The 26,548-nt window shown below is 47.7% G+C and overlaps 1 protein-coding gene across 1 annotated transcript; it reads left to right on the top strand.

Moving 5' to 3' along the window:
• The first annotated feature begins 1,903 nt into the window (after positions 1 to 1,903).
• On the top strand, positions 1,904 to 26,187 carry LOC132359268 (uncharacterized). Its single transcript, XM_059912905.1, has 10 exons — positions 1,904 to 2,061; positions 5,567 to 5,734; positions 7,402 to 7,490; positions 10,855 to 10,997; positions 13,231 to 13,425; positions 15,095 to 15,139; positions 15,534 to 15,658; positions 15,936 to 16,020; positions 16,657 to 16,756; positions 26,160 to 26,187. Exons 1-9 carry the CDS (start codon positions 1,952 to 1,954, stop codon positions 16,684 to 16,686), a joined length of 990 nt encoding a protein of 329 aa, XP_059768888.1. The 5' UTR covers positions 1,904 to 1,951; the 3' UTR covers positions 16,687 to 16,756; positions 26,160 to 26,187.
• The last annotated feature ends 361 nt before the right edge of the window (positions 26,188 to 26,548 follow it).

Below are 26,548 nucleotides of genomic sequence, written 5' to 3'. Positions count from 1 at the left end.
CGCGGGTGGAATCCCCGGATGCAGAACCCAACCTTTCGGAGGGTCGACAGTACTTCTGGCTTCCTTTTCACATCACTCTTAGCCACTCATGTTCACATAAGGCCACAAGGCTGGACTTGAGGGCCCAGCTGCAGCCTCTCAGGACAACATGGATGAGCAAATTTTGCTACAAGTTGGGGAACAACAGGGAACCTCTTCACCACCACCTCATATACAATTCGCCTCTGGATAATTGAAGCTCTGGGCACATAGCTCGTTATAGATTAAGTAAGCAAGTGTATCTTCTGGGCAGATGGTCTTGGAAGTTGAGTGGTACTTAGAGAGGAGGCTGCAGATTCTGGAGGAAGGCATGCGCTGAGGCCAAAGATTCTCCATGCTTGGGGAGATGTTCATCTCTGTTGAGCTCGGCAATAGGGAGCCATGGAAGGTTTGTGAGCGGAAGGTGCCATATGTCCTTCGATTGCCTGGTCTATGCTCCTAAAGAGAGTTGGTTGGCAGAAAGATGAAGATGAACGAACCATTGATGCAATGGTTGTGCAAGGCAGGGCGAGTCTGCAAGTACAGAGCGAGGTCTGGGGGGCAGGCGCCCACTCGGCTTCATCCTCACTTGGGCCAGGGAGCGGCTCCATCAACGTGGACGAGCTGCGCATCGTGCTGCAGTCGTGCCTGCGTGAGAGCGCCATCTCGCTGCCCGAGGAGAAGCAGGACCAGCTGACGCTGGCGCTCTTCAAGTTGGCAGACAAGGACTGCAGCGGCGTCATCACCTTCGATGAGCTTCGAGACGAGCTGCAGCGCTTCCCCGGGGTCATGGAGAACCTGACCATCAGGTACCGCCCTGTCTCGTGCAGGGGCACTGCCAGTGCTGGGATTAGGCACCAGGTGCGAAGTGTGGCCTGAACTCAGGAAGGATCCCTCAGCCCGGCCCCGCCCCTCCCTGCCCAGGTCGGCCCCGCCCCGGATAAGCCCCGCCCAGCCCCTCCCCTCTTTGCCTGCTTTCTCTTGGGGACAAAGGTCTGTAGTGCAGGGCAGCTGTTGTCATGTGTCCATTTTCTACAGTGTTTCTTTAGAATCAACTCACAATAGTAAGCGCTGGGCACTTTTACCAATATACCAGTGCACAGCATGGAAAAGGAAATTAAAGTTACAAAAGGAATGAAGTTACAAAATGACATTAAAGTTACTTCACCTGAGGTAACACGCCTAGGATCACACAGATAGTTAGCAAAGACAGTTATTTATTCAACTTGGTTGAGCAGCTACTATTACCAAGCCTTGTTCTCAGTAATGGCAGAGCTCTGCTGGGGCTACCTTCCAGACTGAGGGACAGGTAATTGATACCAATAAACAAGTACATAAACTAGATAAGTACAAATTTGATAAGCGCTGTGAAGAAAATAATATAAAAAGGGTGTAACAACAGACCCAAGTTTGTCTGACTCCAAGCTCTGAATAGTGCCGGTTTTGTAGTTCATTCTTTTTGTGTACTAACTTTCTTGTGGGTTATCACAAAATGTCTCAGATTCTTCCATCCTTTTTGATTACCTCCCCCGCCCCGCCCCCAGTTGGGAAGTAAGGAGAGGTAGTTAAAAAAAAAAAAGTCGTGCGTGTGGCATCCGAAAGACCAGAGGTTCATCCCAGTTCCATCTAGCTGTGTGACTGTAAGCAAGTCACTTGACCTCTCTGTTTCCTGGTGTAAAAGAAAGCCGGCCTGTTTGCCACGAGGCTCCCCGAGAGTTAGTGGGCTGCAGAGGGAATGGGGTCTCTAGGTTCAGACTCTGGTGGTCCCCGCCACACCGCGGCCTTCTGAGTGGGGCCCTCTCTCACAGTGCTGCCCACCGGCTGACTCCTTCCACTGCCAGGCCGCCCCGACACCGTCCTCGCCAGCTGACCGCTGCCTACTGGCACAACCATCACAGCCACCTGCCCTGCCTGGCCGCCTACGTGGGCCTCCATGTGCTGCTCTTTGCCCTGGCAGCTAGTGCGCGCCAGGCCCTCGGCGCCAGTGTCATGGTGGCCAAGGGCTGCGGCCAATGCCTCAACTTTGACTGCAGCTTCATCAAGGTGGGTTCTGTGGGCACAACGCAGGGAAGCGGGTAGGGGGACTGATGTAGGCTCCTCTTAGACAAAATGACCCACATGTGGACACCTGCAGTGTCAGGGTAGGATGGCACCTTAGAACTCAACTGGGCCAACACTCACTGGTGGGGACTAAGGCTCAGAGGGGGCAGTGAGCTGTCCATAGTCACACAGCAGGTAAATAACATAGCTGGCATTTTTGTGTGCTACTATGTACAAGTCACAGCGCTAAGCACTTTCCAGCTGATCCTCACAATAACCCTATGGTGGACCCAGAGGAGGTGGGTTGGCTCCTGTGCAGAGCTCCAACCAGAAGGAGAATACTTCCAGAGGTCTTGAATGCCAGAACGTGATCCTGGGGACCAGAGACTGAGGTCTCCAAGTGGATTTGATGGCACACTTCAGCAACTGGAATGAAATAAAACACAACAAAAATAAACAGAACACAAAAACCCCTCCCTATTACCCAGTATATGCTCACTTACGCATAATTATATGCATGCCCTATTATCATTAGCCAATAGGTTTATGGCACAATATAACTATAAGGCAAGCTTTATCCTTTTCTTTCTTTTTTTAAGATTTTCCTGATGTGGACCATTTTTTAAAGTCTTTACTGAATTTTTTACAAGATTGCTTCTGTTTTATGTTTTGGTTTTTTGGCCACAGGGCATGTGGGTTCTTAGCTCCAGGGATTGAACCCGCACCCCTTGCATTGGAAGGCGAAGTCTTAACCACTGGACCGCCAAGGAAGTCCCAAGGTTCATTCTTAATGATCAGGGATGTACATCTCTAGTCCAAATACTCCTCCTGACAATATCAGCTTCTTATTAGAGTGGGTTTTATTTATAACCTCATTACTGGCTACAAAGAATTCACACCAGGGGTGGGAGACATGTGACTCATTTTTGTGGTCACTTGCTCTTGCCTTATTAACACTATTTGCAATCTGCATTTTCTCTGTAGGGAATCTTTTTAAGCTACTTGTCCCTTCTGAGGGGTGGTTAGCTTACTTAAGTTAAAAGCAGTTAGTGTAAGCTGCAAATGCACGTATCAGGGCATGCATAAATACATTGAAGTAAACGAGCAAGTGAGGGGACCTTCATCATAAACCCCTTGAAAAGCCCCAACTGCCCCCAGGACATCTCGAGAACCACATGTGACATGGTGCCAGTCTGACATATGACTAAATGAGGGCACCATGTCTACACAGATACTAAATATTAGTAAAAGCTTATGTGCTTCCCACGTGTTGAGATAAAAGTGATACCAGCAGACATTCTGTAACATTTTTTCTTCACCAATTCTGGAGATCCTACTTTGCAGACCCCCAGCTTTGGACCTAGGGGAACAGCGGAGGCTTGGGGGCAGGGGAGGTGATGACAGGGCCCCATTTAGGGAGCACAACAGGCTCAGGGTAGGGGAACAGCTGCTGGGGAGCAGAGGACAGGGCGGAGAGCGAGCCAGGTGGGGCTCGCTACCGCTTTGCCTGGCCAGGTGCTGATGCTTAGGCACTGCCTCACGTGGCTGCGGGCCACGTGGCTGGTTCAGGTCCTGCCGCTGCACCACAACCTCCAGTTCCACCAGCTTATGGGCTACGTGGTGGTCGGGCTCTCCCTCGTCCACACCATGGCCCATGTGGTGAACTTCGGTGAGTAGCCTGGGGCTGGGGGTGGGGACCTGGGCTTTCCACAAACAACTCGGTTATCCTGCCCCTGTGTGTCCTGCCGGCCCGATGGGCAGAGAAGGGGGAGGGGTGGGAACCCCAAAGGGAAAGTGCAGTGGGCAGAGCTTGTCTTGTGCTCGTCTCCAGCACTCCGGGCTCAGTCCAAGGCCAGCCCCTTCCAGTTTTGGGAACTGCTGCTCACCACGAGGCCTGGCATTGGCTAGGTCCGCAGCTTGGCCTCCCTGACCGGTGTGGCCCTGCTGCTACTGCTGCTTCTCATGTCCGCCTTCTCCAGCTCCTGTGTCTGCAGGAGCGGCCACTTTGAGGTGCCCCAGCCCTTGCCCCTTTGCCTGTCCCATGCTGGGCTCCCAACTTCATTTCAGACTGTGTTCCCTCTAAATTACTCCAGAGCCCAGGAAGCTCCAGACGGTCTACATACTATGGACATGTGATTTGGGGTTCTGCCATTGGGCTGTAGTTTATGTCTGCTGAGTGAAAATGTTCTGCTCTAGAAGATTCTCCTGGCTTTTTTGCTGGCTTATCCCCTTGCTCTAATTGGATTAAACTGGGCACAGGGAGGGGAAGGAACACAGGCTTTCGGGATCCTAATCCCCACCCCACTACTTGCGGGTCACTCACTGTCCTCATCTGTAAAACAGAGCTATAATTCTCTACCTTTGAAGTTATTAATATTTTAGGAATTAAGTGAGATAATACATGTGAAGCCAATAACTACACACACCTGGCACATGGTCAGTCCAAAAGTATTAAGTCTAGCTTTGCTTTCCTCTCTCTAGCCTCCTCGAGATACAAGAGGTCACAGAGGATTTGGTTGGGAGACCAGAACTGTCCCTTGGACTGATCTGGTCACATCAGAAATAGACATATAGGGGCTTCCCTGGTGGTGCAGTGGTTGAGAGTCTGTCTGCCAATGCAGGCGACACGGGTTCGAGCCCTGGTCTGGGAAGATCCCACATGCCGCGGAGCAACTAGGCCCGTGAGCCACAGCTACTGAGCCTGCGCGTCTGGAGCCCGTGCTCCGCAACAAGAGAGGCCGCGATAGTGAGAGGCCCACGCACCGCGATGAAGAGTGGCCCCCGCTCGCCGCAACTAGAGAAAGCCTTTGCACAGAAACGAAGACCCAATACAGCCAAAAATAAATAAATTAATTAAAAAAAAAAAAAAAAACAAAAAAAAAAAACAAAAAAAAAAAAAAAAAAGAAATAGACATATATATATATATATATATATATATATATATATATATATATATATATATATATATATATATATATATATGGCACCTACTTGGGGCCAGCAATGATCCTTTGAAGTCAGAATCAGCATCCTCATTTGACCCATGAGGAATCTGACTCTCAGAAAAGTAACTTAGCAGGCCGAGGTCCCACAGCTAGTAGCAGAGCAGGCATTAAAACTCAGGGCTTTGCTTTCTCCTCCACTCCCAGAACACCATTGCTGTCTTTCCTTCCTTCCCCCTGAGAAAGGGTCCGTGGGCTGGGACATTGATGCTCATGAGCCCATCGGAGGGGGCAGTTCACTCTGCCCAGAACACCCCCAGGCAGATGTTCCAGATGTTTGCCACTAGCACCAAGAATCTTCCCTTACAGACTTTCTGGGCCAAGCCCCCAGAACAGAGAGGCAACGAAGCTTCCCACCCTCAACCTCCTACCCAAGCCTGTTCCCAGGAGAGGGTGTGTGTGGCCAAGGCTCTGGGCACAGTCCTGGCTTTAAGGATGGCCGTGAACCTTGGCTCTGTTCCACCCCCAGGCCTTGACTCTGGCAACTTACTCCCCACCCCCACAGGTGTTCTATTGGACCCACCTGTCCTACCTCCCATGTCTGCACGGGCCCAACTTCTGGAAGTGGCTGCTGGTCCCTGGCACCTTGTTCTTCCTGGAGAAGGCCGTCGGCCTGGCCGCATCCCGCATGGAGGCCCTGTGCATCGTGGAAGTCAATCTCCTCCCTTCCAAGGTGCAAAGGGGGCCTGAGGAGCCAAGGGGAGTCACAGGTGGTGGGGTGCAGCAGCTGAGTACTCTGTTAGACCCCCGCCCCCAAGGAAATGGGGAGCCCCATCACAGTGGAGAAGATAAGCGAAGTGCAAGACTCGATCCAGCCCTCCGGGAGTGACACTTCTGGAAGGGGAATGACAGGTAGGCAGGGTACCACTAAAGGCCAGTGTGCACAGAATACCTTCAGTAAGTATATATTAGTGTCTACAAGGTGGCAGGCCCTGTGCTAGGTGACAGAGATGCAGAGAAGTCTCAGGCACTGTCCCACTCTCCACGGGCACACAGGCTAATAGGAGAGTCAGCCCTTCCGTTACAGTGCAGGGCTGTGCTGGTAAGAGAAGAAGAATCCCAGGAGGTGTTAAAACTCTTTGTCTTTGAGAGATCAGAGAAGCTTCAGAATGAGAAGGGAGCTGCCTTTTCAGGGTTTTGAAAGATGAATAGGAGTTTGTTGGATAGACAAGATAGGGAAGGGTTTGCTTGGATAAGGAACAGCATGGGCAAAGGCACAGAGTTATGAAAGGGCATACTGTGCTTGGGGGACTACAAGTAATTTGGCACAGCTGGAGCCAAGGTGCCAGGGAGAAGCTGGAGGGGTGGGCAGGGCCTAAGGGTGAGTGGCCTCACTCTGCAGGCCACAGGGAACCCTTGAGCAGAGTGGGGGCGGGCGGGCGGGCGGTGGTACTGAGCTGCTTTATACTCCAGCTGCATTTCTTTAGTCGCTCTGTAGAAGATGGCTTGGAGGGGACCACTGGGGAGGCTGTCGCACACATGTAGATGAGAGCTCACGAGATCCTTGACCTTGAACTGGGTGGGGAGGGGGCATGTCACAGAAAGACTCAAGAGGTAACTGGCTGCATTTGCGGTTGAGGTGGGGAAGGCGTCTAGGCTGTCTTGCAGGTGCCTGAGTAACGGGCCATTTTTGGAGAAAGGGAAGGCAGTTCTGGGTGGGTTTGACTCTGGACAGCTTGAGAGTGAGGACACGGAAGCTGACTAAGAGGCCGAGGTTTCTGTCTAGACCCTGGCATCAGACAGAGTGGTTGGATTCAAATCCCGTGGTTTCTTAGCTGGTGGCCTTGAGCAAGTCATTTAACCTCTCTGAGCCTCAGCCTCTCCTGCGTAAAGTGGAGAAAGAATGACATGCATCTCAGAGAGTCTCTGTGAGGACCAGAGATAGCACTAGAAGAGCTCCACACAGCTCTGGCACCAAGTAAGTGCTCAATAAACTGAAGCTACTATCCGGGAGGCTGTTGTATCCTGGAGAGATGCCCGTTCACGGTTGGAATACCACCCAAGTGCCACAGAAGTTCCAAGAAAGGGGCTGGAGCAGTCAGGGGCTTCACAGAGGTGGAGGGCCACTGAGAAGCAGTATTTATACCACAAGAAGTGGGATCACACCATGAGCCCCACTTCAGACACAGCCTGACTTCCCTTCTCTGATCACTGCCACCCCCTGGTTCACAGAGGTGCTGCAGGGGTGAGACCCCACTCACAGGCACAGAAGAGTCTCATGTCTGGGGCCGGCCTGGCTTATGGTGGAGAAAGACGGCCCAGCCTCCATCCTCTGGCACTGGGGCCCCTGGCGGCTCTGGGCCTGCACAGATGACCCTGGTCTCTTTCTTCTCTCCCCAGGTCACTCACTCACTTGTATCTGAACATCCCCACCATCGCGCACCACGAGTGGCACCCCTTCACCATCAGCAGCGCTCCTGAGCAGAAAGGTAGGCCTGCACCAGCCCCACCGGTCACTCAGCAGGTATTACTGAGTCCTTGCCGTGTGCCAAGCAAGGCTGGGAACCAGGAACACAGAGGTGAATAAGACCAGACACACAAAGTCAACCTCCCAAAGCTCCCTCTGGAACACAGAGGTGAATAAGACCAGACACACAAAGTCAACCTCCCAAAGCTCCCTCTGGAACACAGAGGCAGACGTGCAGATGCTGACTGAATGGGGTGTTTGGGGCTGTACCGGCTGCCGTGAGGGTCACAGGGGAGGGCCTGGCCTGGTGGGGGAAGTGGGCAGGGTGGCATTTCAGCTGAACTTTGAAGGGTTCGTAGGAGTTTCCTAGGTAGGGAAGGACGAGGGGGTGGAGGCGGAGGGAGAAGCATGAAAACGTGGAAACGTAGAAGGGTCTGATGTAGTTTGGGCTGAGGGTTAGGTGGAGTAGGGAGGAAGGAAGTAGGGGCAGGGGGGACGGGAGAGAGGGTCAGAGAAGGGACTGAAGGCAGACAACAGTGGCTGGCAAAGTCGACGGGAACCAGGGTGGGACTGGAAAGACTTCGAACGCAGAGCGGAACGCAGGATGGCGCAGGCGGTTGGGAGCCCGCAGGGGTCTTAAGCAGAGGAACAGCGGCTCAGAGGAGAGGGGACCAGGACGTTTCCCAGGGGGCTGTGACAGGAAGCCAGGCTTCCGCACTCCATGTGGCCATGAGCCCTGTGGGAAGCCAAGGCAGCAGAAGCCCTCGCACCCTTCTCCCCCATCCCTGGACCACCCCTATTCCCTCTGGATACCCAGCACCCATAGGACCGCTCAGCTGACCCTCCCTTTGCCCAGCTGTCCTCTGACTCGCAACCATGCGTGGGCCTGCCTTCTGGTCCTGAGCTGTTGGTCGGGCCACAAGCTGGACCTCTGACCTCCTGGCCGGGCATTGGCCTTCCCACCTCAAGCGGTGCTTCTGACAGAGGAGGCCTTGCGTGGCCTGTTACAGCGAGACCCTTGCTCAGCTTCATGAGGAGTAAAGGCTTCTGGTTGCCAGGGTTCTCTGACCCACCCCCACTAAAAGCTGTAGCTTCACTCAGGATGCCTCCCACCCCCTGGCCCAGCTCCCTCAGCTCAGGGCGCAGACCCAGGTCCAGGGTTCCCCACCCGAAGCTGCACAACACCTGCCCTGGAATCATGTGAGTGGTGGCCTGGATGTACAATGGGGTGAGGGTGTGGGTTAGAGAGGGTGGGTTATTTTCTTCCTATTTTTCTTTCCTTTGCTGTTTTGTAAAGAACAGAGATGCTTCCAGAAAATTCAGACAGTATAGAAACATGTCCCGAAGAAAATTAAAATCCCTCAAGTAATTCCACCCAAAGAAATCCATTGTCCCAAGGGGGAAAGGGGCGATGGGATGAATTGGGAGATTGGGATTGATATATATACACTCTTGATACTATGTATAAAATACATTCCATAATGAGAACCTACTGTATAGCACAGGGAACTCTACTCAATGCTCTGTGGTGACCTAAATGGGAAGGAAATCCAAAAAAGAGGGGATATATGTATACGTATAGTGATTCACTTTGCTGTACGGTAGAAACTAACAAAACATTGTAAAGCAACTATACTCCAATAAAATTTTAAAAAGAAAAAAAAATAAAACCATTGCCTTCCAGATCTCAATACATCTCCATGGATAATCAGAAGCAGAGATAATTCTGCATGCAAGGGATCACTGTTCACACTGTTTTAAAGCCCACTTTTTCTCCGTGAATAGTATGTCATGAAAATCTTTGCATGTCAGTTCTTTTAAAAGAAGAACTTTTCCTTTTTGTGGCTGCATACTATTCCAGTGTATCAATACTAATATGATTATAATGACCATGTTTATTTTATGGATATGTTATTTATTTGACTAATTCTTGAAGGGGTTTCTTCAGGGTCTCAGCTTGGGATCTGCCCATCTCTTGGGCCCTATTCCTCTACAGTGAGCTGAGTGAGTCCATACGGGGGCTGGTAAATCCTCCAACTTTGTTTGCAGAGCTGGCTTACAGGATTAGGAGTGGGACTCAGGCTGGCAAGTGCAGCTGATTGAATTCAGCTGACATGTAAGAGGCCGTCTCCATATGAGTCACTGTGTGAGGCAGTTCAGGGAGCATCTGTGCGACAGGGCATAGCCCAGCCCTCCTGCCTCTTTGTACCCTGAAGGGTGAGAAAGCGCCAGGAAGGCGCATGGGAGTAGGGATCCAAGCACCTGACTTTTCAGTCCCCTCCTCACAAAGCTGTGAGAGCGTGCCTCACCTCTCTGTAAACACAGGGTCCAACCAGTTTATTTAGGAACTTAGGTGGGCAAAAAAATGTGACATCTTTGTTTTTACTAACCGCTAACTAAAATTTAGCCTTTTCTTCAGGTATGAATGCAGGTAACAAACCATAGTAGCATTACCAATCCCTGTGCCTTTTTCGAAATGAAAACCATGGATTCTTCTTCATATCACGTTACGCTTGCTGTCCATACTTTGGGATATCATTCATGCTTATTGCTAATTCATGTTTCCAGTGGCCATGTGACTCCTGCTGCATCTCGTTATTTCATGTATTAACAAAAATGCACATGTATTCTTAAATCAAAATTTTAAAAAATATATTTTGATAACTGTCTCATTATAATTGGTTTCATCTGTAATTTCTACATATGTTATTCAATGTATTTAAAAACCTTACTCTGAGAAGGAGTCTATCCATTTCCTTCATAGGACTGCCAAAAGAGTCCGTGGTTTAAAATAAAAGAAAAAGGATGAGAACCCCAGACCAGGAGATCTCTTAGGGGCCTCCTTACTCTCATGTGGGTTCTTTCTGGTACCCCTCAATAGAGGGGTAGCCCCCCAGGCTTTTCCATCAGTCATCCACTCAACAGGGAACCTTAGTAAGCACCCCCTGCATCCCAGACACTGGGGGCAATGCAAGCTGTTGTTCCCACCATTGATTGAGCACCTACTGTGTGCAGAGCCGTTGACAGACACCTGGTTGAATGTGGGAGGGAGAGGGTCCCCACCTTGGTGAGACCCTGGCTTGATGGAGGAGGCCTGGCCCCCACCCCTAGGGAGCTCCCAGTGTGCTCAGGGCCACTCTGACCCCTGCCTTGGCAAAGGAGACTGAACCCTTAGGTTGACCTCACCGAGCAAGATTGCCAGGTCTGCACAGAGAGCTCGGCTCTCCAAGTCCCATGACTGTGACTGCTAGTTTGGGCCTGAGGAAGGACATTCAAAGGAGGACTTAAGGGGCGGATGCCCAGTCCCAATCCCTCCAAGTGAGACGGGCCTGTCCCTGCTGGAGAACAGTGCTGAACCCTTTCCTCCCTCCCTGTCTCTTGCTCAGACACCATCTGGCTACACATCCAGTCCCAGGGCCAGTGGACAAACAGGCTGTATGAGTCCTTCAAGAAATCAGACCCAGTGGGCTGTGGTTCCGAGAGGCTCTCGAGGAGTTTGAAGATGAGAAGGAGTCAGAGGAAGCCGCAGGTAAGTAACTGCAGGGAAGTAAGGCTCCACCATGGTGACAAACCCATGGGGACCAAGTTGCCTTCTTAGTTGGCAACCACTGAGCAGCTGTCGTGTACACCGGCTGGACGGTGGCACACAGGGCGAGGCAACTCCAGACTGTGTGGTCCAAGAGCCTCCTCGAAGCCTGACCACTCCAGACCCTCCCCGCTCCAATGTGCTCCATTAGAAAGGAGGGGACAGGACTTCCCTGGTGGTGCAGTGGTTAAGAATCCGCCTGCTAATGCAGGGAACACGGGTTCGAGCCCTGGTCTGGGAAGATCCCACATGCCGTGGAGCAACTGGGCCCGTGAGCCACAACTACTGAGCCTGCGCGTCTGGAGCCCGTGCTCTGCAACAAGAGAGGCCGCGATAGTGAGAGGCCCGCGCACCGCGATGAAGATGAAGGCCCCCGATCGCCGCAACTAGAGAAAGCCCTCGCACAGAAACAAAGACCCAACACAGCCAAAAATTAAAAAAAAAAATAAATAAATAAATAAAAGATTACTATTTAAAAAAAAAAAAAAAAAAAAGAAAGGAGGGGACAATGCAAAGAGGGGGAAATTGAGATGAGAAAAACCCACCCCCACCTCTCTGCTCTAACGCTTTCTAACTGTATGGCCTTGGCCACATCTTTTAGCCTTGCTGAGCCTCAAGTTGTTCATCTACGAACTGGACGTGCTTCCCACCGTTGGCTTTCCTTTTACACATGATTCTTTTACGGACCAATGGAATGAATGCATGTCAAGTATTGAGTGAACTGAGCAACATGGTCCAGAGGGATCATTCATTATCACCATCACCATCATCACCGCCACCATCATTAGCATCATCACGTCACCATCATCATCACCGTCACCATCACTCTCACCATCATCATCACCATCACCATCAGCATTGTTATCTTTTGAGCCCTGATGAACTGCACAAAATTGACAATCCACCAGTGCCGGGAGTGAATACAGGTTCTGGGAGGTTTGGGAGGAATACAGAGAGATCAGAGCAGCACCTGAGGAAGCAGGGATAGATGTAGGAGGCTGAGGGTGCCTGAACACTTAGTAGGCTGTACCACTAAGCCGGGAGACTGGTTAATATGTGGGAACCCTGTTGAAGGTCAAAGGAAGAAAGCCCCCAGGCCTGGCCCAGCCCTGCCTGGCCCCTGTGGAATTTAAAGTCCAGGGGAGAAAACCATGTGGAATCCTGCCTGGTCAGACCAGAGGGACCTTCTTGAACAGTGCCAAGAGCAAAGCTCTGGGAAATGGAGAGGTAGGTAGAAACAAGCGGAGTGTTCTCTCCTGTTAATCAGGGGAAATCTCCCAAAGCAGAAAGCTGATTTTCAAAACTGGGTGAGTCTTGGCACACTGAGATTGGTGGGTAGATACACTAAAAGTGGTGTTTCCTTGGGGTCTTAAGCACCGCTGCCAAAGAATAAATTGGCACAATCTTTCTGGTGGGCAGTCTGGCTATATGTGTCAGCATTTTAATATCTATACCCAATGGCCCAGCAATGCCATTTTTAGGGATTTAGCCTAAAAAGCTAATTGGACACGTACACAAGAAGTGCATTAACCACCTTGTTTATTCATTTAGCAAATATTTATTGAGCATAGGATCTACTGTTTTCCAGGTACTGTTTTAGATGCTAGAGATATGTCAATAAGCAAAATAGCCATTGGCACTGCTTCCCTTCTGGAGGGGGAGATAGACAGTAAATGCACAAATAGATATAAAATGTGTCACGTGGTAATAAATGCTATGAAGAAAATAAGTTAGGGTAAAGGGAAAGAGCTAATTTATATAATATACCATAGTTGTTAACAAGAATGAGAAAAAGAGGATAACCAAAATGCCCAACAGTAGGGAAGCAGTTAAATAAATTACTAACCTCCCTTCTAATAGAATAGTAAGTTGCCTAAAAAAGACTATGTGAATGTATATGCATTAGCACGTAAAGCTGGTCAAGATGTAGTAAGTGGAAAAGGCAAGTTACAAAGCAGTACGTTCCATTTATGTAAAAGAGTGTGTGTGTGTGTGTGTGTGTGAAAAAGGTCTGGAAGGACAGAGAAAATGTTTAGGGAAGTTGTGTCTTCCAATTCAGGGTACTTTTTTACATTATTCTTTAAAGTTCTGTAGTTTCTGAATCTTTAAAAAAAACGAACACGTACTGATCTTGTAGTTTAAATCATAAAGCACTGTTTTTTTTGAAACCAAACAGGGTTTGCAGCCCCAGCCCATCCACACTGGAGCCTCGGCACAGGGCGCAATGGCCTCCAACAAGGATGTCTCTGTGGAGCTGATGTCCTACAGGCCCAAGGGAACTCCACAGCAGGGGGATGAAGGCCTGGTGTACGTGGGGACAAAGGACGGGGTTCAGGCACAGTGGGAAGCTGCAGCCGAGGACCTGGGCCGGGTAAGGCTGAGGAAGCTGGGGCTGGAGCCTGGAGAGCCAATGATTTTTCTTCCCAGGAACGGTGGGTGGGTCCTTGGAACTTGGAAGAGAAGGCCTCAAGGGCAGGCCACACTCAGGAAGGACCACACGCCATGTGGTGTTTCTGTAGCCAGTCACCTGCATGGCACCTTCATAACTTTTGCCATATTTACTTCCCACAGGTAATACTTCCTACTGAATCTTTCTCCTTACATCCCAACATTACTGTCAACTTAATCGTATTTTAAAAGGACTCTTTAGATTGCCATGTTTAATGAAGAACCAGTTATCACGTGCCATAAACAGAAGGTAACTCTGAAAGCAAAAACAACGTAATTAAATTCTTGCCAGATGTTGCTGCCTGCTAAGTGAGGCTCGGAGCCTGAGCTGCAGCCACTGCTTGTTCCCTCTCTCTCTCTGTCATGCTCTCCATCTCTTTCTTTCTCAGCTTGTTAAAAGAAAAAAAGGAGGAGGGCTTAGTAAGTGTTAGAGAGATGTTAAAGATATAATAACCATGATGTAAGGCTTTCTCCTTGCAATCAGAAGGATTTTAAAAAATTGTAAGAGAAGTATCCCTCTCACAGTGTACTTCCTAAAATAATCCTCACAAGTAGTTCACATCCAGCACTGTGGAGGACACAGAATTCAGTTGCCCCCAAAGAAGCAACGTGGTGTGACGTGGTGAGTGCAGGAGGGGCAGCTGGAGACCCGGGCTCCACCCCGAGCTCTATGGGAACTTGGGCGAGTCATTTCCACACTCTCGGGTGCGGCTTCTCTCTGTGAAATAAGGGATTTGCCTGGATGGTTGTGAAGGTCACTCCGCACCAGAAAGAAACTATCACAGGCCCCTGCAGCCCTTTCGGTGGGGGGGGGGGTCTGTTTCCTTCATCTTCAGGAAGGAAGCACTTTGAACTCAGGGAATCTGGTCTGCCTGTCCTCAGGGCTGGAGGAGTTAGGCAGAGCAGAGGAGGCCTGCTCCCTGCCCTCAGGCAGCTCCCTGTCAGCAAGCCCAGAGCAGGGTCCCAAGGGCAGGGGCGAACTCTGAGCCAGGCCCATGCGTGGCTTTTCTGCCTGGAGCAGCCGGGCAAAGCTTCCAGGAGGGGCAGCCGCTCCAAGTGAGCTGCACCCTGAAGGATGCACAGGAATTTGCCAGCTGCGCAGGAGGAGAGCGTGCTCTAGGCACAGGGAAAGAACATTCAAGGCCGGGGCTGTGTCTAGAAACATGAAAGCTATCGGGAGTGGCTGAGCCCAAGAGGCGGCTGGGGAGAGTCTTCTCCCATCACACCCTGAAGCTGACTTGTGTTGGACCTCTAGAGCGATTGTTACATTTTCAGGAATTTTGAGAGCCAGTTGTTAAGCACGGTCATTGGTGGGAGCCATGATGGCAGTGTTTACACCGGAAATCTAGACACTGACAATCAGGAGTTCGTCGTTGCTGGTGGTGGTGCTTTCTTTTTCTGAAGAGTCCGTGTACCGGCACACCACTGATGTTCTCCGTGAAAAGTGCCCCATGCTCCCTGGAATGGTTGGGGCAGAAAAGGCAATTCCCTTTTTGTAAGGTTGCTCCGACTGGCAAGGGCGGGGAAGCCTCTGAGAAATGCCTGGCCTGCCCACTCCCAGAGACCCACCTTCTCTGCTCTACTCCCTGCAGGTCTCCGAGGTGTCCTCTGAGAACCACCGGTTCTGTAACATCAAGGTGAGAGGCTCAAGGGGGTGGCCCCAAGCAGAGGAATCGAAGCCTCTGCCCACGGGGAGGGCTTGCTGTGGCTCTTGGTACCCGGGTTCCACAGTCCCCACGGTCTGACTCCCAGGTCTCCAGATAATGGAACCAAACCCCTGCCCTCACAGGGCACACGGGGCATGCTGGCTGGGCCCTGCTCTCACCAGCTCTGCATGCGAACATACTAGGGCTCTCCCAGACTCGGGCTCAGAGCACAGCGTGTAGAATGTGCTCTGAGTGGGAGCCACTTACTCCTGGGTTCCAGCCCAGGAGATGACTGCCTGCATATAAAGGGAGGTCCTGAAGCGTCGGGGTCTGCTTCTCCCTCACCCACCGACCCTCTCTTTCCTCTAACCCCTCCTGCATGCAGTGCTACATCGATGGCCCTTACGGGACCCCCAACCGCAGGATCTTCGCCTCCGAGCATGCCGTGCTCATCGGGACGGGCGTCGGCATCACCCCCTTTGCTTCTATCCTGCAGAGGATCTTGTACAGGTGGGTGGACAGGCTGTGGCCCTGCCTGCATCCCGGGGCAGAGTCCTGAGAGACGGCCTCCCCTCCCCGCCCTGCCTTCTCCCTCCTGTCACCTGTCTCCCTCTCCCCTTTTCCCTCTTTCCTCTCCTGCTCTTTTTTGGGTCTCATCCCTCCCCCTCCTCATGGGGTGGGCCCTGCCACCCCACCTCCCTCCCTGTGCCCTGCACTGTTCTCTGGGGTCCTGAGAAATCTCATACTCACCCCAAACTCAAAAGCCCCTCCTCTCTTCTCCCCTCAGGCACCAGAAGAGAACGCACATCTGCCCCAACTGCCAGCACTCGGGGACGGAGGGTGTGCCGGATGCTGACAGGAAGCTCCTCAAGGTGAGTGAGCACCGCCTCCTGCAGGAAGGACTGGGGAGCTCCCCAGACACCAGAGCTAGGTGCCCCCTGTGCAGAGGCAGGGGAAGGATAGATGACCTCTCCCCAGCTTGGATCCGCTGGTCTCTGTGTTCAGGGCTCCCCCAGAGAGACATTCTGGGCCCTAAAGGCGGGCATCTCGTTAAAGAACACGGAGTCTGAAAGTCAGGCAGCCGGGATTCAGTTACAGCCATGATGCTTGCTAGCCATGACCAGATGGTGGTTTTAAAAACGAAAACGTTTGCCGTTTGAAAATTTATTATTCTGTGTAGGCCACTTCAAAGTGTTTCTAAAAAAAAAATAATGAAGTAATGTTTTTCTGGCTGTCCTAAACTTAAGATCTCAGAATACTGCTTGCTGTAAACAATAGATTATTAGAGAAAATCCTGCCCTGGTTGTCAGGACCCCGAGTTCTGATCCCATGCTGCTCTGTGGCCTGGGCAACGTTCCTCACCTCTGCGAGCCTCGGTCTCCCCATCCCTTAAATGGGGGCGATAATGTGTGCCCTGCTAACAGCAGGGTGGTTACACCAGGGCCCTGGGGATCGCAGATATGAGTGAATGAGGTAGGCCCCCCTCTGAACTGGGCCCTTCTCCATAGGTGGACTTCATCTGGATAAACCGAGGCTAGCGGTCTTTCGAGTGGTTTGTGAGCCTGCTGACCAGACTGGAGATGGACCAGGCCGAGGAGACTCAGGAGGGTAGGAGAGGGGCGGGGCCTGAGGATGATGGAGGTGCGGCAGCGGGGTTCAGGGGCTCTTTAAGAAAGTGTTTAGATTATTCTATTTCTATCAAAAATGTGGGGGAGAGGGGGCTGCTTTTTTCCCCCAACAAAATGTAAAATTTTGTGAAACTTAAAAGAGAGAAGAGAAAAAAAATTCATAATCCCATCTAGGTATCCAGGCATTTTAAAGGATTTCCTTCTGATATTTTTTTTTTTTTATTTTCATAAAACATGAGGTTTTTCCTCTTATTTCTTTTTTTTTTTTTTTAAACATCTTTATTGAAGTATAATTGCCTTACAATGGTGTGTTAGCTTCTGCTTTATAACAAAGTTAATCAGTTATACATATACAATATGTTCCCATATCTCTTCCCTCTTGCATCTCCCTCCCTCCCACCCTCCCCATCCCACCCCTCTAGGTGGTCACAAAGCACCGAGCTGATCTCCCTGTGTTATGCGGCTGCTTCCCACTAGCTATCTATTTTACATTTGGTAGTGTATATATGTCCATGACACTCTCTCACCCTGTCACATCTCACCCCACCCCCTCCCCATATCCTCAAGTCCATTCTCTAGTAGGTCTGTGTCTTTATTCCGTCTTGCCACTAGGTTCTTCATGGCTTTTTTTCCCCTTAGATTCCGTATATATGTGTTAGCATACTGTATTTGTTTTTCTCTTTCTGACTTACTTCACTCTGTATGACAGACTCTAACTCCATCCACCTCATTACAAATACCTCCATTTCATTTCTTTTTATGGCTGAGTAATATTCCATTGTATATATGTGCCACATCTTCTTTATCCATTCATCTGTTGATGGACATTTAGGTTGCTTCCATGTCCTGGCTATTGTAAATAGAGCTGCAATGAACATTTTGGTACATGACTCTTTTTGACCTATGGTTTTCTCAGGATATATGCCCAGTAGTGGGATTGCTGGATCGTATGGTAGTTGTATTTGTAGTTTTTTAAGGAACCTCCATACTGTTCTCCATAGTGGCTGTATCAATTTACATTCCCACCAACAGTGCAAGAGAGTTCCCTTTCCTCCACACCCTCTCCAGCATTTATTGTTTCTAGATTTTTTGATGATGGCCATTCTGACCGGTGTGAGATGATATCTCATTGTAGTTTTGATTTGCATTTCTCTAATGATTAATGATGTTGAGCATTCTTTCATGTGTCTGTTGGCCATCTGTATATCTTCTTTGGAGAAATGTCTATTTAGGTCTTCTGCCCATTTTTGGATTGGATTGTTCATTTTTTTGTTATTGAGCTGCATGAGCTGCTTATAAATCTTGGAGATTAATCCTTTGTCAGTTGCTTCATTTGCAAATATTTTCTCCCATTCTGATGGTTGTCTTTTGGTCTTGTTTATGGTTTCCTTTGCTGTGCAAAAGCTTTTAAGTTTCATTAGGTCCCATTTGTTTATTTGTGTTCTTATTTCCATTTCTCTGGGAGCTGGGTCAAAAAGAATCTTGCTGTGATGTATGTCATAGAATGTTCTGCCTATGTTTTCCTCTAAGAGTTTGATAGTGTCTGGTCTTACACTTAGGTCTTTAATCCATTTTGAGTTTATTTTTGTGCATGGTGTCAGGGAGTGTTCTAATTTCATACTTTTACATGTATCTGTCCAATTTTCCCAGCACCACTTATTGAAGAGGCTGTCTTTTCTCCACTGTATATGCTTGCCTCCTTTATCAAAGATAAGGTGACCATATGTGCGTGGGTTTATCTCTGGGCTTTCTATCCTGTTCCATTGATCTATATTTCTGTTTTTGTGCCAGTACCAAACTGTCTTGATTACTGTAGCTTTGTAATATAGTCTGAAGTCAGGGAGCCTGATTCCCCCAGCTCCATTTTTCGTTCTCAAGATTGCTTTGGCTATTCGGGGTCTTTTGTGTTTCCATACAAATTGTGAAATTTTTTGTTCTAGTTCTGTGAAAAATGCCAGTGGTAGTTTGATAGGGATTGCATTGAATCTGTAGATTGCTTTGGGTAGTAGAGTCATTTTCACAATGTTGATTCTTCCAATCCAAGAACATGGTATATCTTTCCATCTATTTGTATCATCTTTAATTTCTTTCATCAGTGTCTTATAATTTTCTGCATACAGGTCTTTTGTCTCCTTAGGTAGGTTTATTCCTAGATATTTTATTCTTTTTGTTGCAATGGTAAACGGGAGTGTTTTCTTAATTTCACTTTCAGATTTTTCGTCATTAGTGTATAGAAATGCAAGAGATTTCTGTGCATTAATTTTGTATCCTGCTACTTTACCAAATTCATTGATTAGCTCTAGGAGTTTTCTGGTAGCATCTTTAGGATTCTCTATGTATAGTATCATGTCATCTGCAAACAGTGACAGCTTTACTTCTTCTTTTCCGATTTGGATTCCTTTTATTTCTTTGTCTTCTCTGATTGCTGTGGCTAACACTTCCAAAACTATGTTGAATAATAGTGGTGAGAGTGGGCAACCTTGTCTTGTTCCTGATCTTAGTGGAAATGGTTTCAGTTTTTCACCATTGAGGACAATGTTGGCTGTGGGTTTGTCATATATGGCCTTTATTATGTTGAGGAAAGTTCCCTCTATGCCTACTTTCTGCAGGGCTTTTATCATAAATGGGTGTTGAATTTTGTCGAAAGCTTTCTCTGCATCTATTGAGATGATCATATGGTTTTTCTCCTTCAATTTGTTAATATGGTGTATCACATTGATTGATTTACGTATATTGAAGAATCCTTGCATTCCTGGGATAAACCCCACTTGATCATGGTGTATGATCCTTTTAATGTGCTGTTGGATTCTGTTTGCTAGTATTTTGTTGAGGATTTTTGCATCTATGTTCATCAGTGATATTGGCCTGTAGTTTTCTTTCTTTGTGACATCTTTGTCTGGTTTTGGTATCAGGGTGATGGTGGCCTCGTAGAATGAGTTTGGGAGTGTTCCTCCCTCTGCAATATTTTGGAAGAGTTTGAGAAGGATAGGTGTTAGCTCTTCTCTAAATGTTTGATAGAATTCACCTGTGAAGCCATCTGGTCCTGGGCTTTTGTTTGTTGGAAGGTTTTTAATCACAGTTTCAATTTCAGTGCTTGTGATTGGTCTGTTCATATTTTCTATTTCTTCCTGGTTCAGTCTCGGCAGGTTGTGCATTTCTAAGAATCTGTCCATTTCTTCCAGGTTGTCCATTTTATTGGCGTAGAGTTGCTTGTAGTAATCTCTCATGATCTTTTGTATTTCTGCAGTGTCAGTGGTTACTTCTCCTTTTTCATTTCTAATTCTATTGATTTGAGTCTTCTCCCTTTTTCTCTTGATGAATCTGGCTAATGGTTTATCAATTTTGTTTATCTTCTCAAAGAACCAGCTTTTAGTTTTATTGATTTTTGCTATTGTTTCCTTCATTTCTTTTTCATTTATTTCTGCTCTGATCTTTATGATTTCTTTCCTTCTGCTAGCTTTGGGGTTTTTTTGTTCTTCTTTCTCTAATTGCTTTAGGTGCAAGGTTAGGTTGTTTATTCGAGATGTTTCCTGTTTCTTGAGGTAGGCTTGTATTGCTATAAACTTCCCTCTTAGCACTGCTTTTGCTGCGTCCCATAGGTTTTGGGTCGTCGTATCTCCATTGTCATTTGTTTCTAGGTATTTTTTGATTTCCCCTTTGATTTCTTCAGTGATCACTTCATTATTAAGTAGTGTATTGTGTAGCCTCCATGTGTTTGTATTTTTTACAGATCTTTTCCTGTAATTGATATCTAGTCTCATAGTGTTGTGGTCGGAAAAGATACTTGATACGATTTCAATTTTCTTAAATTTACCAAGGCTTGATTTGTGACCCAAGATATGATCTATCCTGGAGAATGTTCCATGCGCACTTGAGAAAAATGTGTATTCTGTTGTTTTTGGGTGGAATGTCCTATAAATATCAATTAAGTCCATCTTGTTTAATGTATCATTTAAAGCTTGTGTTTCCTTATTTATTTTCATTTTGGATGATCTGTCCATTGATGAAAGTGGGGTGTTGAAGTCCCCTACTATGATTGTGTTGCTGTCAATTTCCCCTTTTATGGCTGTTAGTATTTGCCTTATGTATTGAGGTGCTCCTATGTTGGGTGCATAAATATTTACAATTGTTATACCTTCCTCTTGGATCGATCCCTTGATCATTATATAGTGTCCTTCTTTGTCTCTTATAATATTCTTTATTTTAAAGTCTATTTTGTCTGATATGAGAATTGCTACTCCAGCTTTCTTTTGATTTCCATTTGCATGGAATATCTTTTTCCATCCCCTCACTTTCAGTCTGTATGTGTCTCTAGGTCTGAAGTGGTTCTCTTGTAGACAGCATATATATGGGTCTTGTTTTTGTATCCATTCAGCCAGTCTGTGTCTTTTGGTGGGAGCATTTAATCCATTTACATTCAAGGTAATTATCGATATGTATGTTCCCATTCCCATTTTCTTAAATGTTTTGGGTTTGTTATTGTAGGTGTTTTCCTTCTCTTGTGTTTCTTGCCTAGAGAAGTTCCTTTAGCATTTGTTGTAAAGCTGGTTTGGTGGTGCTGAACTCTCTCAGCTTTTGCTTGTCTGTAAAGGTTTTAATTTCTCCATCAAATCTGAATGAGATCCTTGCTGGGTAGAGTAACCTTGGTTTTAGGTTTTTCTCCTTCATCACTTTAAGTATATCCTGCCACTCCCTTCTGGCTTGCAGAGTTTCTGCTGAAAGATCAGATGTTAACCTTATGGGGATTCCCTTGTGTGTTATTTGTTGTTTTTCCCTTGCTGCTTTTAATATGTTTTCTTTATATTTAATTTTTGACAGTTTGATTAATATGTGTCTTGGCGTGTTTCTCCTTGGATTTATCCTGTATGGGACTCTCTGTGCTTCCTGGACTTGATTAACTATTTCCTTTCCCATATTAGGGAAGTTTTCAACTATAATCTCTTCAAATATTTTCTCAGTCCCTTTCTTTTTCTCTTCTTCTTCTGGGACCCCTATAATTCGAATGTTGGTGCGTTTAATGTTGTCCCAGAGGTCTCTGAGACTGTCCTCAGTTCTTTTCATTCTTTTTTCTTTATCCTGCTCTGCAGTAGTTATTTCCACCATTTTTTCTTCCAGGTCACTTATCCTTTCTTCTGCCTCAGTTATTCTGCTATTGATCCCATCTAGAGTATTTTTAATTTCATTTATTGTGTTTTTCATCGTTGCTTGGTTCCTCTTTAGTTCTTCTACGTCCTTGTTAAATGTTTCTTGCATTTTGTCTATTCTATTTCCAAGATTTTGGATCATCCTTACTATCATTATTCTGAATTCTTTTTCAGGTAGACTACCTATTTTCTCTTCATTTGTTAGGTCTGGTGTGTTTTGACCCTGCTCCTTCATCTGCTGTGTGTTTTTCTGTCGTCTCATTTTGCTTATCTTACTGTGTTTGGGGTCTCCTTTTCACAGGCTGCAGGTTCGTAGTTCCCGTTGTTTTTGGTATCTGTCCCCAGTGGGTAAGGTTGGTTCAGTGGGTTGTGTCGGCTTCCTGGTGGAGGGGACTATTGCCTGTGTTCTGGTGGATGAGGTTGAATCTTGTCTTTCTGGTGGGCACGTCCACGTCTGGTGGTGTGTTTTGGGGTGTCTGTGGCCTTATGATTTTAGGCAGCCTCCCTGCTAATGGATGGGGCTGTGTTCCTGTCTTGCTAGTTGTTTGGCATAGGGTGTCCAGCCCTGTAGCTTGCTGGTCGTTGAGTGAAGCTGTGTCTTGATGTTGAGATGGAGATCTCTGAGAGATTTTTGCCGTTTGGTATTACGTGGAGCTGGTAGGTCTCTTGTGGACCAGTGTCCTGAAGTTGGCTCTCCCATCTCAGAGGCACAGCCCTGATGCCTGGCTGGAGCACCAAGAGCCTTTCATCCACACAGCTCAGAATATAAGGGAGAAAAAAATAGAAAGATAAAAAGAGGATAAAATAAAATAAAATAAAGCTATTATAATAAAAAATAAGAAAAAAAATTATTAAGAGTAAATGTATTCAGAAAAAATTTTTTTTTAATTTTTAGAAATAGATTTATTAATTTTTTATAGTAAAAAATAAGAAAAAGATTTTTAAGAAAAAATTTATTTAGAAAAAAATTTTAATTTTTTAAAATACAAAATATGAAAAAACTTATTAAAATTTTTTTTAATTTCTAAAAATAGAAAATACGGAAAAAATATTAAGAAAGCATATATTAGGGAAAAAAAATTTTTTAAGTAAAAAAAAAAACAAAAAAAAAAAAACAAAAAAAATGGACGGACCTAACCCTAGGACTGATGGTGAAAGCAAAGCTATACAGACAAAATCTCACCCAGAAGCATACACATATACACTCACAAAAAAAGGAAAAGGGGAAATTAATATATCCTGCTCCTAAAGTCCACCTTTTGAATTTGGGATGATTCGTTGTCTATTCAGGTATTCAACAGATGCAGGCACATCAAGTTGTTTGTGGAGCTTTAATCCGCTGCTTCTGAGGCTGCTGGGGGAGATTTCCCTTTCTCTTCTTTGTTCGTACAGCTCCCAGCGTTCAGCTTTGGATTTGGACCCGCCTCTGCATGTACGTTGCCTGAGGGCGTCCGTTCCCCGCCCAGACAGAACGGGGTTAAAGGAGCAGCTGCTTCGGGGGCTCTGGCTCACTCAGGCCGGGGGAGGGAGCGGTACGGAGGAGGCGGGGCGAGCCTGCGGCATCAGAGGAGTCGTGACGTTGCAGCAGCCTGAGGCGCGCCGTGTGTTCTCCCGGGGAAGTTGTCCCTGGATCACGGGAGCCTGGCAGTGGCGAGCTGCACCGGCTCCCGGGAGGGGCGGTGTGGAGAGTGACCTGGGCTCGCACACAGGCTTCTTGGTGGTGGCAGCAGCAGCCTTAGCGTTTCCTACCAGTCTCTGGGGTCCGCGCTGTTAGCCGCGGCTCGCGCCCGCCTCTGGAGTTCGTCTAGGCGGCGCTCTGAATCCCCTCTCCTTGCGTGCCGCGAAACAAAGAGGCAAGAAAAAGTCTCTTGCCTCTTCGGCGGCTGCAGACCTCCTCTCCAGCTCCCTCCCGGCTCGCCGCGGCACGCCAACCCCTTCAGGCTGTGTTCACGCCGCCAACCCCAGTCCTCTCCCTGCGATCCGACCGAAGCCCGCACCTCAGCTCCCAGCCCCGCCTGCCCCAGCGGGTGAGCAGACAAGCCTCTCGGGCTGGTGAGCGCTGCTCGGCGCTGAGCCTCTGTGCGGGAATCTCTCCGTTTTTCCCTCTGCGCCCCTGTTGCTGTGGGATCCGCGCTGATAGCCGCGCGGCTCGCACCCGTCTCTGGATTTCGTTTAGGCAGCGCTCTGAATCCCCTCTCCTTGCGCGCCGCGAAACAAAGAGGCAAGAAAAAGTCTCTTGCCTCTTCGGCAGCTGCAGACTTTTTCCCGGACTCTCTCCCGGCTAGCACCAAAGCCCGAGCCTCAGCTCCCAGCCCCCGCCCGCCCCGGCGAGTGAGCAGACAAGCCTCTCGGGCTGGTGAGTGCTGGTTGGCGCCGAGCCTCTGTGCGGGAGTCTTTCCGCTTTGCCCTCCGCACCCCTGTGGCTGCGCTCTCCTCCGCGGCTCCGAAGCTTCCCCCCTCTGCCACCCGCAGTCTCTGCCCGCAAAGGGGCTTCCTAGTGCCTGGAAACCTTTCCTCCTTCACAGCTCCCTCCCACTGGCGCAGGTCCTGTCCCTATTCTTTTGTCTCTGTTATTTCTTTTTTCTTTTACCCTACCCAAGTACGTGGGGATTTTCTTGCCTTTTGGGAGGTCTGACGTCTTCTGCCAGCGTTCAGTGGGTGTTCTGTAGGAGCAGTTCCACGTGTAGATGTATTTCTGCTGTATCTGTGGGAAGGAAGGTGATCTCCGCGTCTTACTCTTCCGCCATCTTGCCCCAATCCTTCTGATATTTTTTCTTATTCACATTTTATAAAAATGTATAGCCTCCCCCACCCCATTTCTCTTTTTTATGACATTTCTTTTTATTCAAAATGAGCACTTAAAAAGTTAGATTACCAGACCTCATTCCAGACCTTCCAAGTCAGATTATCTGGGAGTAGGGCCTGGGAAGGTACATTTTTTTTTTTTTTTTTTGATTTGTATGTGTGTGTGTTTTATTATATATTAGTCTCTTAAATCAAACAGAAAACAAAAAGTGGAGCTACAAACCAAAGTTACAATAGTACTAGCTTTTCTCATCGCCCGTCTATCTACTTTTACCAGAGGTCTTTATTTCTTCATAAGGCTTTGAGTTACTGCCTAGGGTCCTTGACTCCAACCTGAAGAACTCCCTGTGGCAGGCAGATCTGGTGGTTAAGCACTCTCTCAACTCTTGATTAACTGGGAATGTCTTCATTTCTCCCTCATTTTCGAAGGAAAGTTTTGCTAGATCTAGGATTCTTGGTTGACGGTTTCTTTCCTTCAACACTTCAAGTACATTGAGCCATGCCATCTGGCCTCCGAGGCTCCTGATGAGAAATCTGCTCATGACCTACCTTCCTGGGAAATCTTCTCTCAGCTTCATAGACTTTCATAATGTACCTTATCGTGTCTTACGCAACAGAACATTTTGTAGAGTATCATGAAGTCAGTTAAGTTGTAACATTATTTTGAGACCAGAATTTAAGGAAAAGGAATTGAATATTTCAAGTGTAGACATTATGAGGTCTTTAAAATTATTACACATTTTCAAACTAGAAATAAAAAGGCCGCTGAAGTATCCTATAGATTTTAATTTATAACAAAGTGAATACCAATATCTAATAACACACGTAAAGAAAAATTTCTTTGGGATCCTTTTTCCTAAGTGTAAAGGGGCCTTGAACTCAAAAAGTGAGAAAACCACTGTGGTTTATCCCCAGCTGTGATGGGTCCATTTCTTGCTCTGACCTCATAGTGCACCACTGTGATGTACTTCACAAAGCCCTATAAAAGAGAAAGCTGGGCCCAGGTTTTTGGTCCTTAGAGCCCAGGAAGCTGCTTTTGGTGACCTGACGGCCTTGGACCTACAGTTAGCTTGTTTTTTCCTTGTTTCTGCCATTTTGTTGATTTTGTTTTCTCTTTTCTCTACTCTTTTTTATTTGTCTCATTTTTCTCTCTACAGTTAGCATAGTCAGTATTGTTGGTATAGTTAGCACAGCTGGTAGAGTTAATAGTTTATTAGCATAGTTAGTGTAGTTAGTACTAGTTAGCGCTGTTGGCATAGTGAGTATTGTTGGTAGAGTTAATAGTTTATTAGCATAGTTAGTGTAGTTAGTACTAGTTAGCGCTGTTGGTACAGTTAGCATTGTTAGTTAGTGTTGCTAGGTAGTGCTGTCAGTCAGTGTAGTTAGCAGATCACCATGATGCCGGGCCTCACAGCCAACTCTGCTGACGAGCAGATTCATATTGATGACTTCGAGATCCTCCGCACCATTGGTGAAGGCACCTTCGGTAAAGTGAAGTTGGCCTGGCACATTCTGACCGGGACACAGGTGGCTCTCAAGGTCGTTAAAAAACGGTATCAGAGCTTCTCAAGTGCCCAGGCACTTTTCCGGGACGTGTACGGTATGAAGGCTCTCGATCACCCCAATATTGTCAAACTGCTGGGGGTGATTGACACAGAGAAGACATTTTTCGTGGTGATGGAGTACCTCAGGGGGGGGAACATGTACCGCTATTTGAAGACCCATGGCCGTATGACAGAGTTGGAGGCCCGAGGCCTGTTCCGGCAGCTGCTCTCCGCCCTGCAGCACTGCCACCAGAGGGGCATCGTGCACCGGGACCTGAA

Source organism: Balaenoptera ricei, chromosome 2 (assembly GCF_028023285.1).
Source record: "Balaenoptera ricei isolate mBalRic1 chromosome 2, mBalRic1.hap2, whole genome shotgun sequence".
In the NCBI taxonomy this organism is placed as follows: Eukaryota; Metazoa; Chordata; class Mammalia; order Artiodactyla; family Balaenopteridae; genus Balaenoptera; species Balaenoptera ricei.
Note: the sequence above shows the minus strand (reverse complement) of the source record. Positions and strands in the feature narration are given on the sequence as shown.